At 41.7% G+C, this 16,846-nt stretch overlaps 2 protein-coding genes across 2 annotated transcripts; both read right to left on the reverse strand.

Moving 5' to 3' along the window:
* Positions 1-822: 822 nt before the first annotated feature.
* Positions 823-1,833, reverse strand: LOC148097746 (complement C1q-like protein 2). The gene is made up of 3 exons (XM_087831970.1): positions 1,571-1,833; positions 1,320-1,442; positions 823-1,195 (listed from the first exon to the last, which is right to left on the reverse strand). Exons 1-3 carry the CDS (start codon positions 1,803-1,805, stop codon positions 915-917), a joined length of 639 nt encoding a protein of 212 aa, XP_087688096.1. The 5' UTR covers positions 1,806-1,833; the 3' UTR covers positions 823-914.
* An 8,828-nt stretch (positions 1,834-10,661) lies between these two features.
* On the reverse strand, positions 10,662-11,731 carry LOC102789676 (complement C1q-like protein 2). The gene is made up of 3 exons (XM_087831993.1): positions 11,497-11,731; positions 11,247-11,369; positions 10,662-11,121 (listed from the first exon to the last, which is right to left on the reverse strand). Exons 1-3 carry the CDS (start codon positions 11,729-11,731, stop codon positions 10,841-10,843), a joined length of 639 nt encoding a protein of 212 aa, XP_087688119.1. The 3' UTR covers positions 10,662-10,840.
* Positions 11,732-16,846: the final 5,115 nt, after the last annotated feature.

The raw sequence follows: 16,846 nt of genomic DNA on the forward strand, positions 1-16,846 counted from the left end.
ATTTGTTAAATTATAATTTTATACCTGGACAATTTTTCTTCAAACTTCAGAGCATTTATACTGATAATCGAAGAATGAACTGTATGATGATCTTTTGGTACTTTTTATGTTTTTTGTTCATGAATAAATTTGAATATGCGAACATGCAAAACCACATTATAAATTTTACGGTTATCTAATATTTGCATTTAAATTTATATTCATTTTATTTAATTTGGAGTTTTTTTAAATTTTATATTTCAAAAAAATATTTGTTTTGTGTTTTGTTTTATTCAGTTATATATCATTCTACTTATATATTTAATATGGATAAATAATATACATTACTTACCTTTGGATAATTAGTTGTTATGACTTAATTAATTAATAACAAATCATAATTGTTGTTGCATTTTATTGGCTTCATTTTCTTAAATTTATTTAAGTTTTTTTTATTTGTTTTTTCTTTGCTGTTGTAACAGAATAATTTGAACAAACGTGTCCAGATGTAGCTTGAACTTTAGTGACCTTAACTCAAGTCTGGATGGGTTTGCACATAATTTAAAAAATAGAAATACACACACTTAAATCAGAATACTTCTATTATTGATTTTGACCAAGAAATCATCTCAAAACAGCACACATACAGACACACAAATGTACATTTATGTTTACCTTAAAATGAGTCAATGGAGCCAAGTGACTAAAAAAAAGAAAAGTGAAATTGCTGCACATATTCAGACTTTATTGTTCCATTGAGACACAAACTCATATAAAATATTGGTTTTAATTCTGACCACACCACCAAGTTCTAAAGCTGTAGATTGTTACTGTAACCCTGCCACCTCTGTCACCACCAAAAATAATAAACCAAACTCTACATGTCAATATTGTTCTGTTTACTTTTTTGCTATTCAAATCATGCTTGTCTGAGCTTACAGAGGGAATAACAAATGGCCAATGAAGGTGCTGTGGTTGTTGCCATTATCAACAATCCAGGTGTCCGGACGGAGCCTCATGTACACCTGGTCTCCTGCAGCCAGCTGCAGAGTCATGCCATTGGTGGCTGTCTCATAGCGATTTCCAGCAGCATGGTTGTACACTGTCACCATCTGCTCTCCATTCTTCATCAGACGCAGCCCCATCGGTCTAGATGATAAATTATGACCAGAGAAGCTGAAGTAATAAACTCCTCTGACCGGAGCAGTGAAAATACCTGGAGATGATGGACACAGTTACAGCTTATATGGCACTAAGAAGTTTAGTGGTAGTGAAATGCAGCACTTATCTAACAAATAAACTCATAAATGTAAGAATACATATAATTATGTTAAGTTTACCTGTTGCAGGGTTGTAAGAGCCTGAGTTAAAGTAGACATTTTTGTAAGTCAGTGTGATCTCTGCATTGAATGGTCCAGTATTTCCACCACTCCCGATAGATGCTCCAAAGGCCACACGGCTGCCTGGAGTTGTATGGAAATATGGGATTATTTGTTTGGTTTGACAAAAACAAAACCTGAACCTGTATCAGTACACTGATAATGATCTTTACATGTCAGAATAAAAACCTCCAGCTGTGTTATGTTCTTACCTTGGATTGATGATTTCAGATCTGCCAGCTGTTTCTCAGCATTATTCAGCTTGGCTTCTAGTTGTCGTAATATTAGGAAAAGTTGTTCATTTGTCCCAGCACAGAATTGAGGTGTCTCAACAAGAGAGCCTTCACTTTCAGATGCTTTGCCTGCTTGAGGGAAGGCAGCTGCACACAGATAGAAGAGGCATAAGGTTAAGACTGCGGTCTTCATCTTTTCAAAATTTCTGTTCATCTGTGTTAGTTCCCCCCACAAGGCTCTAGATATATATCACAAAGACGGAAGTGTCCCTATTTTTTTCCTTTCCAATAAGCAAGCACAAACAAAACTCAGCGACAGTACTTATCTGGAATGTGATTGAGACGAGATAACTTGTAGAAACATGTTGTTAACTGTTTGGGCGTGCTTGGGAAAAGAGACAATTTTATTGCATAAAACTGTGCTGAGCGGATTTTGTGAATACCTGCTCTGACAGCTGATTGTACCATTTGGTTTCTACATACAACCCTATGAGTTCAAATCAAACACATAATGAATAGTGTCAGACTTCAGCTTCTCGGTCTTGTGACCCACCAGTTCACCTAACTCACCTGACTAACAGGTAGAATTTTTCATTTCAGTGGAGCTCGGGCCCGGTTATACCTGGGAAAAGATGGGGCAATGCCCCTTTAAACAAACGTCCTGCCCTTCAAGTTGGACTTAAGTTTATAAAGAACCCATGTCAAAGTACTGTGGTTAAGTTAAATCCAATTTATTAACCTACCTCCGAGATAAAGTGCAGCTGCAAAGAATGAATAGTTATGTCTAAAACCTTTGTTCCCTTAAGGAGAGGAATGAGGTACAACACATAAGTATGGGATATCACGGCCTCGCGTTTCCTGGCTGAAGAAACCTTTATTCACGCCTGTAAGGCAGATGACGTGTGATGACACGCGCACGGCCCCGCCTGCACATATAGCCGCTGTCATCACAGTCAACCTTCAGTTCGATAGCCGCTCTTCACCGAGCCAAACTGCTCAGTGGGGCCACCTTGTGTTGTACCTCATTCCTCTCCTTCAGGGAACAGAAGTTATAGACATAACTATTTGTTCCCTTTCAGTTGATTCACTCGGTACAACACATAAGTATGGGACATATATACACGCCCCGCAGAGCAGCCACCAACCCGGAATCAGACCACTACCACCTTAGTGAGCGGTAGACCCAGCAGAAAGGACAGTATGATCCACCGAAGGGGCTGTAACGTCCAACCGATAAAACTGCACAGAAGTGATGCCCAACTAGCTGCCGCACAAATATCAGCTCCAGGCACCCTTTAAAAAGAGCCCATGAGGTCCCCATCCCCCTGGTGGAATGAGCTCTCACCCCCTGGGGCAAAGCAAGACCTTCGGTGCTGTACTTCTATAATCCAGTGGGACAGCTTGTGTTTAGACAAATCTCTACCTATACTTGGATTAGCAAAGCAGCCAAACAGCCAGTCACATAAATGCACATTCTGAGTGCGCTCAATGTAGGTGCGTAGCACACGCACTGGACAAAGAGAATGCATCCTCCTCAGATGCTCCTCAGATGCAAAAGGAGGGGAGGAAAAGCTCAGCAACTCAAACTATAAGATGCAGGCATTAGTGATGTGTGATACCACAGATTTCCTTTCTGATCCGATACCAAATAAAATTCAGGGTGGTATCGACGATACTGATCCGATACCAATACTTTGTACAAAAATGTATTTTATTTATTGTATCTTTTATTGCATCTCAAATTATAGCGTCATCATGATTACAGGGCATCAGATTACTTGTTCTTATCACTTAATAATGCAGAATAATCATATAGAAATAAAAAACCTGAAGTTGTGCGCTATTTGAACACGTTGGCTGCCGGCAGCACTAAAGGACTCAGTGAGAGACGTCTGTCTCGCCCTAGCAGCACCTGTCCCTGTCCTCCTCTTCAGTTAGCCTCAACATAAGCTCGTCATATTCTGTGATATGATTTACTCTGAGGTGTTTGACAAGGTCAGTGGTGTTGCCACAACACCTCACTTTTTTTGCCACATGTATTGCAAACCACGCTTCAGCTGTTTGTGGATGTTTGTGGAATCGATATTTCAGTATCAATCCGCACATCACTAGCAGGCATGATCTTGGAAAAATAGGCAGCATTTGGACGCAATATGACCTTGTGGCCATCAGGAGAGAACTGTGTGCAGGAGGGATGCACAGACAGTGCATGAAAGTCACCCACTCGCTTTGCCGAAGCCAAAGCGAGAAGTAATGCAGTCTTATATGAGAGAAATTTCATTTCCACGACTCAGTGGGTTCAAACGGGGGGCTACAAAGGGCCTCCAGCACCAAAGACAAGTCCCAAGCAGGGACACTGGACTTAAGCACAGGTCTCAGCCGGCGAATCCCTTTCAGAAAACGTATGGTGAGGGGATGTGCACCCGTCAAAGCCAAAATGACAAGCAGATATAGCTGCTAAATAAACCTTAATTGTCGAAAATGAAAGACCCTTATCCAGCAGCTCCTGCAGGAATGTCAAAACATCCACAATAGAGCACTGAAATGGGAGAGTGTGGTGGTCCTGGCACCATTGCTTGAATGCTCACCATTTGTAAGCGTACAAGCCTCTACTAGATGAGGCCCTGGCGCTCTGAATTGTCACTATCACACTAGGTGGCAAACCCTTAGCAATCAAGTTTGACCTTTCAGCAGGTAAGCATGAAGGCGCCACAGACCTGGGCGTGGATGAACCACTTCTCCTCCCGCTTGAGAGAGGAGGTCTCTGCGGAGAGGAAGCTGCCAAGGACTCGCTGCTAGCAGCGAGAATGTGTACAGTGCGTGTGCTACGCACCTACATTGAGCACACTCAGAATGTACGTTTATGTGGCCAGCTGTTCATCTGCTTCGCTAATCCAACTAGAGGTAGAGCTCTGTCTAAACAGAGGCTGCCCCACTGGAATATAGAAGCTATCTCACTGGCGTACAGCACCAAAGACTGTTGTCTCCCAGTGTGTCTGCAGGGGAATGCATCACCTGCCTGACCTGGCTCATTCTGCCTGCAGGCTGAGTATCTGCGATTGTTTGAGAATAAACAACACTCTTTATTGATTGTAACATGGAAACATGTACATTCACACATTTTGTTGGAGGCACCTTTCCTGGGGCACAACAATGAAAAAAAGTGGGAACACTTGATGTGGTCACCTGAACATTTAACACACCTGAACAGGGAGTTACAACCTGAGGCATTTTGTGTGCTGGGGGTTTGTGCTTGGGAGACAGTGTTAGGAAAGTGCAGCGCCTTCTGGGGCTGACAACCTGAACAGAGCTTAAGCGGCACCTCTTGGGTGGCAATGGACCGGTAAAAGCAGTGTCTCCCTGCCGCAGGACCCCTTCTCCACTCGGAACCAAAGCTAGGAGGGCTGAGGCTTCTGCCTCCTGGGCGTTGGGTCCCGCCAGGTGCCCGGGGGTGGGCCTTTGCTCCAGGATGACTGGCATGAAGCTCGGACCGGAGGATGTGCTCCCGCTGGTGGCACACCCACTGCAGAAGTGGGCGCCGGTCTCTTGCCAGTCGGCAGAGAAGCGGCGGGCCTGTCAGAGCTAGCTTGACTTCTGGGGATGATGTCGCGCAGAGCTTCTGTCTGCTTTTTCCTCAGATCAAATCTAGCCTGAATGGCTTCGAGTGAATGTCCGAATAATCCAACCGCAGACACTGGTTCATCCAGATATACAGCCGTGTCCCTAACCGGGACGTCAGAGAGGGTCAGCCACAGGTGCCTCTGCGCCACTACTGTCAAAGCCATCCCTCTACCCAGGGAGAGCGCTGCACAGCAGGATGCAAGGAGGATGTAATCTGTGGCAACTTTGACCTCGTTAAGAAAAGGTGCCAGTGGGCTGTCATCAGGAACCAGAGATCTGAGCTCCGCCAGAGCATGGTGACGGAGCTCATGGGGCGAGCAGTGCTGGCCTGAGCCCTATAAGTCTTCTCAAACTGCGAAGCAGAGAATCTGCAGTGCATGGACGGCAGAGTTGCGGGGCCGCCGACACCATGGTTATGGGACTGGGCCAGATAAGCAGCCAGAGATGGCTCCATAAGGGGTGGGTTAGCTAAGCCAGCCCCCTCGGCGCCGTCCAATTCCATGTACTGTCCATAGCCGGGCACAGTGACACGGGTAGACAGAGGTTTGTCCCATGATGCTGTTAAATTGCAGACAAAGTCTGGGAACATTGGAAGCCGTTTTTTGGCCGTTGGGGGCTCTAGTGGGAGGAAAAAACCTGCGAACTGCGACGGCTTCTGAGCTGGCGGAGGAGAGGGCCAGTCCACCTGCAGCTTCTCAGCAGCATGGCGAAACAGGGAAAAAAGAGAGGTGTCATCTTGACCGACCGGTGCAGCAGCAGCGGCACATGACAATGAGCTCTCCTGCTCATCCTCTGAAAAACCATGGATGTCCAAGCCAATGTTCAGCACATCATTGTCTTCCTGGGGAGTGCTGCTCCTGCATGGCTCCGGCTCGTCATTGGTTAACCCATCAACATATTCCATGTGGTCAGCCCAGCTAGGTGCGGGGACATCGACCGGATGATCCTCGTCTTCTGACTCAAATGAAGCCGGGGCTCCAGACTCGGAAAGGAGAACGTCATGCTTTGCGAAAGCAAAGCGTCCCAGCACTTTTTCCACAAACGTCACCCATCTTTCCAGGGTCGAGCACCGAAGCTGGCGACAAAACGCACAGGCTTTGGGCTCCGTCAACGCTCTCCTAGCATGGATGATCCCCAGGCAGACAGGACAGGCATCGTGCTGGTCGCTGTCATGCAAAGACAAACCACATCCCTGAGGACAGGGGCGAACAAAAGATTTCTGCTTTGGTCACTTCGGTTTGAAGTCCATTCCAAACTGCAAAGCAAAACGCTACACAGGGGGAAAAAATCTAAATTAGCACTCCACGGGCAGCCTACGGAGGCTAACACCAACAGGGGCAGTTAAGCTCAGTTTAAGTTGGCAGACAACGGAGCTAAATAGCAGCAGCTAGCTAGCCCAACTCAGCAGAAGTGTTCTCGAGGTGAAGAGCGTAAGAACTGAGGGATGACTGTGATGACAGCGGTAATATGTGCAGGCGGGGCCGTGCGTGTCATCACACGTCATCTGCCTTAAAGGCGTGAATAAAGATTTCTTCAGCCAGGACACATGAGGGAGTGATATCCCATGTGTTGTACCAGTGAATCAACTGAAAGGGGAAGTATTTTCTCCCGTTTGGCTACGGGAGGCAGTGAGGTGCGTTTAATGTCTCTCTGTTAATTTGAGTTTCCATGAAACCGCGATAAACAGGTTGTTGTTGATTTTTATTACTTTGCCAACCCTTTTTAGTTTTGTATGTATTGGCTATATTGAGAGGTCTTATTTTATTCTTACTTCATTTTGCAAATTTATTTGAATTAGGCCATCCAATTAAGGTGGATTGTATGTTGTTGGTTGTAAAGATCTGGATGGATATTTTTATTTTATTCTTTATTTCTGTTTTTCAGTTTTATTGTTCAAGACTTTGTAAACTCTCTTTTTTTTAATAACTGGGCCTACTCTTTTTAGATTTGTTAATGTTGGCAATAGTGAGAAGTGTTATTGTTGGTTTTCAATATATTCGATATAGGCTATTCAATTAAGGTAAATGTCATGTTTTTAGTTGTTAGAATCTGATGTGCAATATTTTATTTTCGTTTTTGAATTTCTGTTTTCCCCCTGAGGGATTGCCACCTTAACGTTTTCAGGGGGTTTGCGTGCCTTAGTGACCATAAAAGCTAGACCAGCAGAAGCTTAGCTTTTAGGTGGGACACCAAAGTTGGTCAGGTCTTAGGGTAGAGGCCTGACAAAGTGCAATCCAATAACATGACAAAGCCAGTTATCCAGAGTAGGGCTGCCATGATTAGTTGGCTAGTCACGATTACATCGACTATCAAAATTGTCAACGACTAATTTATTAGTCGGCACGTTGTTTGAAGCTTTGTAAGATCCCGAAAGATGCAGGAATAAGTAGTAGGATTTAGTGTAGTGTAATAACGGCCTGAAACAGAAGATGGCAGCAATGCATGTACAAGGATGCCAGCTGCCATTAAATGCAGAAGAAGAAGCAGTCTCCAGTATCGTAGCTGTGTCTGCATCCTTCGGAGGCCGCATTTGTAGGCCGATTGCATTACAGCGACCCGACGAAGGCTGTCCAAATTTGAAGACTCCTCCAAATACGGCCGACAGATGCGTCCTTCTTTTCCCCAGATTTGAAGGATGGGTCGGGTGTATCCTTTGTGGCCCAACCGATTCCACAATTCATAGCGTGGCCCAGCCAATTCCAGGTTCCAACAATGGCGGCAGCTACTTAGTTTTAATATTACTCTTATTACTCTTTCTGGGTCACAAAATAAACTTTTTAAGATATTTTCAGACGAGAATGTAGCTGTATAAAATATCATCTTGTCTTTATTCTTAGTTAGCACATACCTTAAACATTTCAAGCTGTAAGCTAATCATAGTAGGCCCATAGGATCAGTTTCGCAAGAGAGAGTTTTATTTACAAGTCCACCAACTGTATATACAAAAAGGTGCAGGGGAAGTGCTATGTATAACAAGGTGAGGGGGGCTCCGGGGAAATCCAGGAGAAAGGCACGCGTTCTTCAAACAATCCATACACACGATAGCAGGTTCCCACTCCAACACTCGCCACTCGGGAATCACATGGGGAAGAATCCAGGTGGTCTATAGACAGGGAGACGTGGTTAAATACAACGCACAAAGAACACTCAACTTAACTTGCTGTGGCTTGACTTTCACTGATGCGTGGCAGACAACGATCCAGCGAAGAACAGCAGTCACCTCCTGGCTTAAAAGCTCATCGCCTTGATTAGGCTCAGGTGTTTCCTTTCTCCGAGGGCATGGGCCGAGGGCGTGAACCCACAATGAGTTCCACCCCGGCGACATAGAGGAGGAGAGAGAGAGAGACTGGAAGTAGGGGTGGGTTTTAATAATCGATTCATCGATTAAAATCGATTCTGGCTTGGATAATGTGATATCGATTCATTAAAATCCTGAATCGATTTTTTTATATAAATGTATTTTATACATTATTTGCTAGCAAATAATAAGGAAGTTAGTGAGGGTTGAATACCATAATTGTCTGTTCATTGAAAACCTTTATCATTCAAACTGTATCAAAGAGGAAAATGTAAAATAAAAGTGTCAAACCAAATACGAGGAAAATAATTTTCCCAGTGAGACGCTGTTACAGGGTGTTATACAGTCTAAAAAAATAGACTGTTTGAGTAGCATTTCTACCGCATACCTTAGCTCTTCTTAAAAAAAAAAACCAAAAGATAAATGTCATAAGAAGGTCACATCTAACCTTCACTAATGCTGTTTATGCGACACAGGGAACTCCTGAATAAAAGTCTTCAAAGGAACTTTGGTCTATACTGGTCTGTATTCAGCTAAGAAAGGTGGATCAAATAAGGGCTTTTTAGGTAATGGCTCAATTACTGCAACACTAAAAGTTTGTGGTGCATAATCTGTGAATACCAATAACATGGTCAAATTTCAAATTGAAGCATTAATTCATGATAAGACTGTCATGGTCCGGGTGAGTGGTGACGTTTTTCCATGGGTCTTAAGCTAAACTAGCGACAGTGTGAGGCTACCAAGTCGTTCTTGTGTGTCACAGTTTACTGCTTATGCTAGCCTGGTGTTCTCTCCGTGTGATTTCTAGGCATCTTCCAATTCAACATCTCACCTTCGGCAATAATCATTCTTATCTGGACGCTGGTCTACTCTGGAATCACAACCACAGCCCAAGCTCAGTCCATTGTCAGTTTACCTGCCTGCCTCACTGCCACAGCAAAAGGATTAAGAACCACGCTCCCTTCTGGACCCCTGCCTCTGGAAACTCATCCCAACCACTTTGATTGCTTTCCTCTCCATGCTGGTGTTGTGCCAAAAAGTGATCGAATGCTGAAAACTTATTTCCAGTGTTTGCCAAAAACTGATTGCTTGTATTTTAACTGCTATAAATAACTTGTTGCTCTATAATGTGTGAAACATGTTTCACATGTATCCCTCATGAATGATATCAAGTCATCTTGAGTCACAAACAACATTCCTGTAAGAAGGTACAAGCCGCAATTAGTTTTGGCATTGACTTTTATATGTCCTTTATTTATCGAGTTTAAAAAAAATATCATTGACATTACAAATGTCTTTTTTAAGAGTAATCTGGCCAAGGCAACAGCAGAAATTGCAACAAATATAACAATAGTTCTGCAAACATATTTTAATTTGACAAAAAGGACCGGGTTGGTTCACCATGTGTGAGAAATGAATGTCTAGAAATTGTTTTGTTTAAAACTGCTCATGGAGCCAGTCCCAGATAACACTGGGCTGACATAAGTCCTGTTTTAATCATCATCATCATCATCATCTTTATGAACCACAATCAAACATTATAATGATATTAATAGCATAAAAATAATTTCATTTGAAAATGAGTTAAATCTAAAAGCACATTAGTAGCACCAAACTCCTGCCTATATGTATTAAGGTTTTCTTCTCACTCAGATATCTGACTTTTCAACTATGCTTGTCTGAACTTCATTTTAGTCACAGAGGGAATAACAAACGGCTGATGAAGGTGCTGTGGTTGTTGTCAGTATTAAAAATCCAAGGTGTCCGGACGGAGCCTCATGTACACCTGGTCTCCTGTTTCCGGCTGCAGAGTCTTGCTTATTGATATATAGTTAATATAGATTAATACTATACACTACTTAATTTGGGATTATTAATTGTCATGAATTAGTTAATACATTTATAACAAATAGTAATAATTGTTGTGTTTAATTTTCTTCATATTCTTAATTTTATTTATAGCTAACCCTAATTGCACAAACATGTCCAGATGTAGTAAGAACTTTAGTGAACTTAACTCAGCCCAAGTCGGGATGGGTTTGCACACAATAGAAAAAATTAAAATACACAGACTTGAGTCAGAGGTGCCTACTTGACTAAAAAAAAGAAAGAAAAGTGAAATTGCTGCACATATTCAGACTTTATTGTTCCATTGAGACAAACTCCTATAAAATATTGGTTTTAATTCTGACACCACCACCAAGTTCTAAAGCTGTAGAGTGTTACTGTAACCCTGCCACCTCTGTCACCACCAAAAATAATCAACCAAACTCTGCATGTCAATATTGTTCTGTTTACTTGTTTGCTATTCAAATCATGCTTGTCTGAGCTTACAGAGGGAATAACAAATGGCCAATGAAGGTGCTGTGATTGTTGACATTATCAAAAATCCAGGTGTCCGGACGGAGCCTCATGTACACCTGGTCTCCTGCAGCCAGCTGCAGAGTCATGCCATTGGTGGCTGTCTCATAGCGATTTCCAGCAGCATGGTTGTACACTGTCACCATCTGCTCTCCATTCTTCATCAGACGCAGCCCCATCGGTCTAGATGATGAATTATGACCAGAGAAGCTGAAGTAATAAACTCCTCTGGCCGGAGCAGTGAAAATACCTGGAGATGATGGACACAGTTACAGCTTATAAAGCAGAGCAGAAGAGCAGTGGTAGTGAAATGCAGCACTTATCCAATAAATAAACTCACATGTGTATAAATACACATAATTATGGTAAGTTTACCTGTTGCAGGGTTGTAAGAACCTGAGTTAAAGTAGACATTTTTGTAAGTCAGTGTGATCTCTGCACTTATTGGTCCAGTATTTCCAACATTGCCAATAGATGCTCCAAATGCCACACGGCTGCCTGGAGTTGCATGAAAATATGGGATTATTTGTTTGGTTTGACAACAACAAAACCTGAACCTGTATCAGTACACTGATAAAGATCTATACAGGTGAGAATAAAACCTCCAGCTGTGTTATGTTCTTACCTTGGATTGATGATTTCAGATCTGCCAGCTGTTTCTCAGAATTATTCAGCTTGGCTTCTAGTTGTCGTAAAATTAGGAAAAGTTGTTCATTTGTCCCAGCACAGAGTTGAGGTGTCTGAACAACAGAGCCAACACTTGCAGATGCTTTGCCTGCTTGAGGGAAGGTAGCTGCACACAGAAAGAAGAGGCATAAGGTTAAGACTGCGGTCTTCATCTTTTCAAAATTTCTGTTCATCTGTGTTAGTTCCCCCCACAAGGCTCTAGATATATATCACAAAGACGGAAGTGTCCCTATTTTTTTTCCTTTTCAATAAACAAGCACAAAGAAAACTCGGAGACAATAATTATGTGATTGAGACAAGATAACACTTCATGAAAAACCTGTTTTAAGCCCCATGAATGATCCTTCTCTTTATAAGCGGTGTAACATGAGTGGTTCACTGAAATAACAGCAGAAATAGCAGAAGCAACTGTCTGTCAGTACGCAGTGAGTAATGTTGGACTTCTCGCTGGAAATCAGCAGCAGTAGTAGTAGATATTAGAAATAGCAATTTCAGCTACATTCTAAGGTAAACTTGAACGCAACATTTAAACTGATAATTTTTATACTGGAGATTACAAAGTAAAAGTTGTGAAAGCATGCAAATGTAATACAATAGTCTAACAAGCAAACCTACTGTTAGAATTAAGGCACCCAGCTGTCCTGCTCTTCTTTATCACTCATGCTTCTTCTTGTTTGAGGTTATTTTTCTGCATGCTTATAGTAGGCAATGTGAAACAATACATGTATTAAGGCTAATTTACACCACGGAGCACTGCTCCAAAGAGTCTGCCGTAGTTTTAACAGTGTCTGAAGCTGGATTAAAGAAAAAACAAAGTTTTTTTAGGGCATGTGTAGGACCATCTTGTGCCAGTACAGAATGTGATGTCACTTGCTTGGTTGGTTGTTTACTACTAACAAACCCAATTAATTAATTTAAGTTAGCTAACTAGTGACAGAACTGGGTGTTTAACAAGGAAGCTAAAACATAGGAGGTTACATTTACGCTGCCCCTGGTTGCAGCAATGAGTTTTATGTTAAAAACCAACTATATACGGCCCACTTTCATTCAGTTTGTTAAGTAGAAAGTGGTCGTTTTTTCTTGCTGGTATGCTGATGGATACTGGGATTCCCTTTTGTGCTTTGGTGACAAGTAGTGTTTGTGGTGTGATGCATGTGTAGAAACATGTTGTTAACTGTTTGGGTGTGCTTGGGAAAAAAGACAATTTTATTGCATAAAACTGTGCTGAGCGGATTTTGTGAATACCTGCTCTGACAGCTGATTGTACCATTTGGTCGCTACATACAACCCGATGAGTTCATAGTGAATAGTGTGCTTATATGGTGCTGAGAAGTTTAGTGGTAGTGAAATGCAGCACTTATCTAACAAATAAACTCATAAATGTAAGAATATGTATAATTATGCTAAGTTTACCTGTTGCAGGGTTGTAAGAACCTGAGTTAAAGTAGACAGTGTTGTAAGTCAGTGTGATCTCTGCATTGATCCAATATCTCCAACATTGCCGATAGATGCTCCAAATTCCACACGGCTGCCTGGAGTTGCATGAAAATATGGGATTATTTGTTTGGTTTGACAACAACAAAACATGAACCTGTATCAGTACACTGATAAAGATCTTTACATGTCAGAATAAAAACTTCCAGCTGTGTTATGTTCTTACCTTGGATTGATGATTTCAGATCTGCCAGCTGCCAGCTAAAGTAAAAATGAACACAGGGAGGCTCTTAAGCAAAAGTTACACAGAGTTTATAAAGAGTTCTCGCGTGCGTGCGTGCGCACACACGCCTGCTGCCCAAACCATTGTAGCTCACAGCTGTGGCAAACTGGGGAAGTGGAAGGGGCGTGGCTGTTTGGGATGGCAGACTATGGCTGTGTCCCATTTCAGGGTCTGCACGGTTGAAGTACGCATTTTAAGTGCGGTTACGTCACCTCCACGCGACGACGGCTGTCCCAATTCAAAGTGTACTTCAAATGCATACTCCAAATGCGCCGTCGATTTCCCCAAATATCAAGCGTGGTCCGGTGCACGCTTCGTGTTCCCATATATCCCACAATTCATAGCGCGGCGGTGGGTGTGGATAATTTTGCTGCAAGAAGGGAGCGGCCGAAGAGTGAACTGTCAAAAGTAAGTACTGAATATGACGTCACTTATTCATGTGCGAATGTTTAATAACAAAGAACATTAAAACATTGCTGTTGGCCACATGTCGGCAAAGTTATGTGACACTAGTGATGTTTGTATTTTCAGCATTAACTTGGTTTTAAAGCCTCTACTTCTAAATATATATATAGTCGACCTTAATCTTACAGAGAATCTGATGATTTTATGGATAATTAAAGTCAGTCATATATCCACAAACACAACAAGCTGAAAGTCAGTGATATAGATTTTTATATTTATATATATATATATACATATATATATATATATATATATATATATATATCATAATAATCTGACAATAACTATAATATTGGCCATATTATATTTACATTACCATAGTGAGATGACTTTAGTCTCATGAACAACATTAACTAATTATTATTTACTAGCTAATCTTAAATGACTGTTCAGTACAGAAATGAAGCCCAACAATCATGTTTTACAGTCCTGTGGTCTCAGCCTCAGATACTCAACTAATCAAAGTGATGTAATGACAAAAATGATTGACCAACAAATCAATTTTCTCCTTCATTTCTGTCAAACAAAGCTGTATATAACATGTCTCGCGGTTAGTATCATGGTTGCTAGGCAACCTGAACAGCGCGACGAAGCATATACCATCCCATTTCACAAGCCTCTCACTTCCGCACTTCTCGTACTTATAGTACGCACCGTACGTAGTACGCGTAGTGCACGTACTTCAAGCGTGCGGTCTCTTAATTGGGACACAGCTTGAATGCCGTGGCTGACGAGCACACCTCAGCTGTGGCTCATGAGGCAGACCTGGAACACAGGAAGGGGAGAAAAAAACTCTCACAGAGGGAGAGCCACTAGAGGTCAGCGACCGTAACACGGTATTCCTATTTTCTTCAGTTCCAATAATCAAGACAAAGACAACTCAGAGACAATGTTTATCTTGAATTACACTTCATGAAAATGCAGTTTCAAGCCCCATTGTTGTAATTGTGAAAGCATACAATACAATAGTCTAACTAACTTGTTGTTATCAAAGAAAAGTGTTCTCAAGTTCATCTCCCTGTTGGAGCTCAGCCTGGGAGGAGTTCTTTTTTCTCCTCGTCTTTCCTCATGTTGTGCATTTTCTATGGTTTCGGTTCGTATCTTAAATGCCCCTTGGGGATAGAAAAAAGTCTTTTTGACTTTGAAAACAGTGAAACCAACATGAGAAATTGAGACCTAGTTTAATTTTCCCAGTGAGATAATAACAAACAAATCACAAACTTTGTAATCAGCACCATGGGAGTCGAGCATTTCTGATTTGTTACTTTTTTGTGAAAGGAGCCCCAGTATAAAGAGTTGTGGAGTAAGAGTTTAGGTAGGACGTCTACATTGTGTTAGCACTTATTGTTGAAGAAGATAACATCACAGGAATTACTTTTCATGAACCTAAGGATAGGACGCACAAAACTTAGAGTTAGGTTTTTGAATGAATTAAAACTCTCTGAGTCTTTGGTAAATTAAGAAACCAGAGTGGAAACTGTTGCCTCTCCTTCTCCTCGCCCTGTAGTTTGAGGCTTCTGAGACTTAGTAGGACTCTTGTGTGCTGATTGATTTTAACTAAAGTATAAACCTGGATAATGTGTAACCAGGTTTCTGTAAGGCAAGATAAATCAGTGTGTTGATCAGTTATTAAATCATATGATATCAGGAACTTAGAAGAAAGTTACCTAATGTTTAATAATCTATATTTAACTGATCTACTGTTTGGTGTATTTCAGGATGATATTTGTAACTCTTCCCTTTAATTATTATTATCATTTTCTTTTTACAATTTAATTACTATACTTAGTTTGTTTTTTGTCAGTCTTTTGGGTTTTAGGGAGATGACAGGAGGAAGGAAGCTGCAGAGAGGCACGTGAGACTGCACCTCTGCTTCCTGGTCCCAACTTTGAATAGTCACATTGTGGGAGGTTAATAAATGAGCCAAATTTCTAAAATGAGAGCTGCACCATTCAATGTATAGCATAGGTGTTATCTTTCCTAACAAGACCAGGACTTCCCTGTCCGTCAGTTATCTTAAAAGACCTCATTGGGTCGTTTTTTTGTTTTCTCTTGGAAATAGTCTACATAGCTAGAAGCTGAAGGACTATTTCCTCTACAGCATCAAACTGATTTTAACCTAGTGGAGTAACAATAAGACACAAAAAGACAATACCATTAGTGTTTCCATAACTGGTGCTTATTATTACAGTCAAATAATGTACTGGTGTTAATAGGCTGTTCTTGCAGTACTTGAGCATCCACTGAGGACCAAAAAAAGAAGAGCAAGTGGTAGTGCATATTTTTAGGCAGCAGGTAATTTTAAATGTAAATTTTGTTACAAGCTCAGCTTGTAGCTGCAGCCACGGAGGTGTGCAGGTGGATAGCAAATGGACAGCATCTTCTAACTTTCCACAAGTACTCATTTATTTTAAATATCAAAAATCGGATCAATGGAAATACCAAAGTAAAAGCTTTACGAAAACCTCCGGTGCAAAAGTATGCCACTAGTGGTCAGGTTGTGTCTGCTCTCCCCTGATGGTCACTTCTCAACACCATGAGCTGCTTCACTTCTTGCCTACCAGCATTTCCAGCGATTTAGCTGGATATGCGTTCCACTTGTGGGACTTGTCTCTCTCTACTTCCTGTTCTCTAGTAGAACTGTTTACAGCCACAGAAACAGCAATTTGAAACAACAATATTGCAGAAGTGGAAGCAGAGCAGCTACAGATGAACGTCTCGGCCTGTCTCAGCAATGCAAAGCCTCCAGCATCCAACATCACCATGGAGGAGAGGAAGGCACTCACATCACTTAGTAATACAAAAACATTATCATTCTTCCAGCAGACATGGGTAGGTGCCCAGTATTGCTAAAACAGAAAGACTATCATAAAATTTTGTCACTGCTCAGTGATGAAAATACTGAAACAAGACTGAGGAAGTGGTTACAGAAAGAGGGTGCTAGACTGTCTGAAGCAGTTAGAACAAGACAAGGCAACCTCATACCACAGTCTATACCCAGGGGAATCTACACCAAGTCTGTATAGTTTACCGAAGATACATAAACAGAGTGCACCTTTAAGACCGATTGTCTGTGTGATCAACTCTGTCACCTATAACATCTCTA

The sequence above is a fragment of the Neolamprologus brichardi genome, chromosome 18 (genome assembly GCF_056152115.1).
Source record: "Neolamprologus brichardi isolate AB-2024 chromosome 18, ASM5615211v1, whole genome shotgun sequence".
Classification (NCBI taxonomy): Eukaryota; Metazoa; Chordata; class Actinopteri; order Cichliformes; family Cichlidae; genus Neolamprologus; species Neolamprologus brichardi.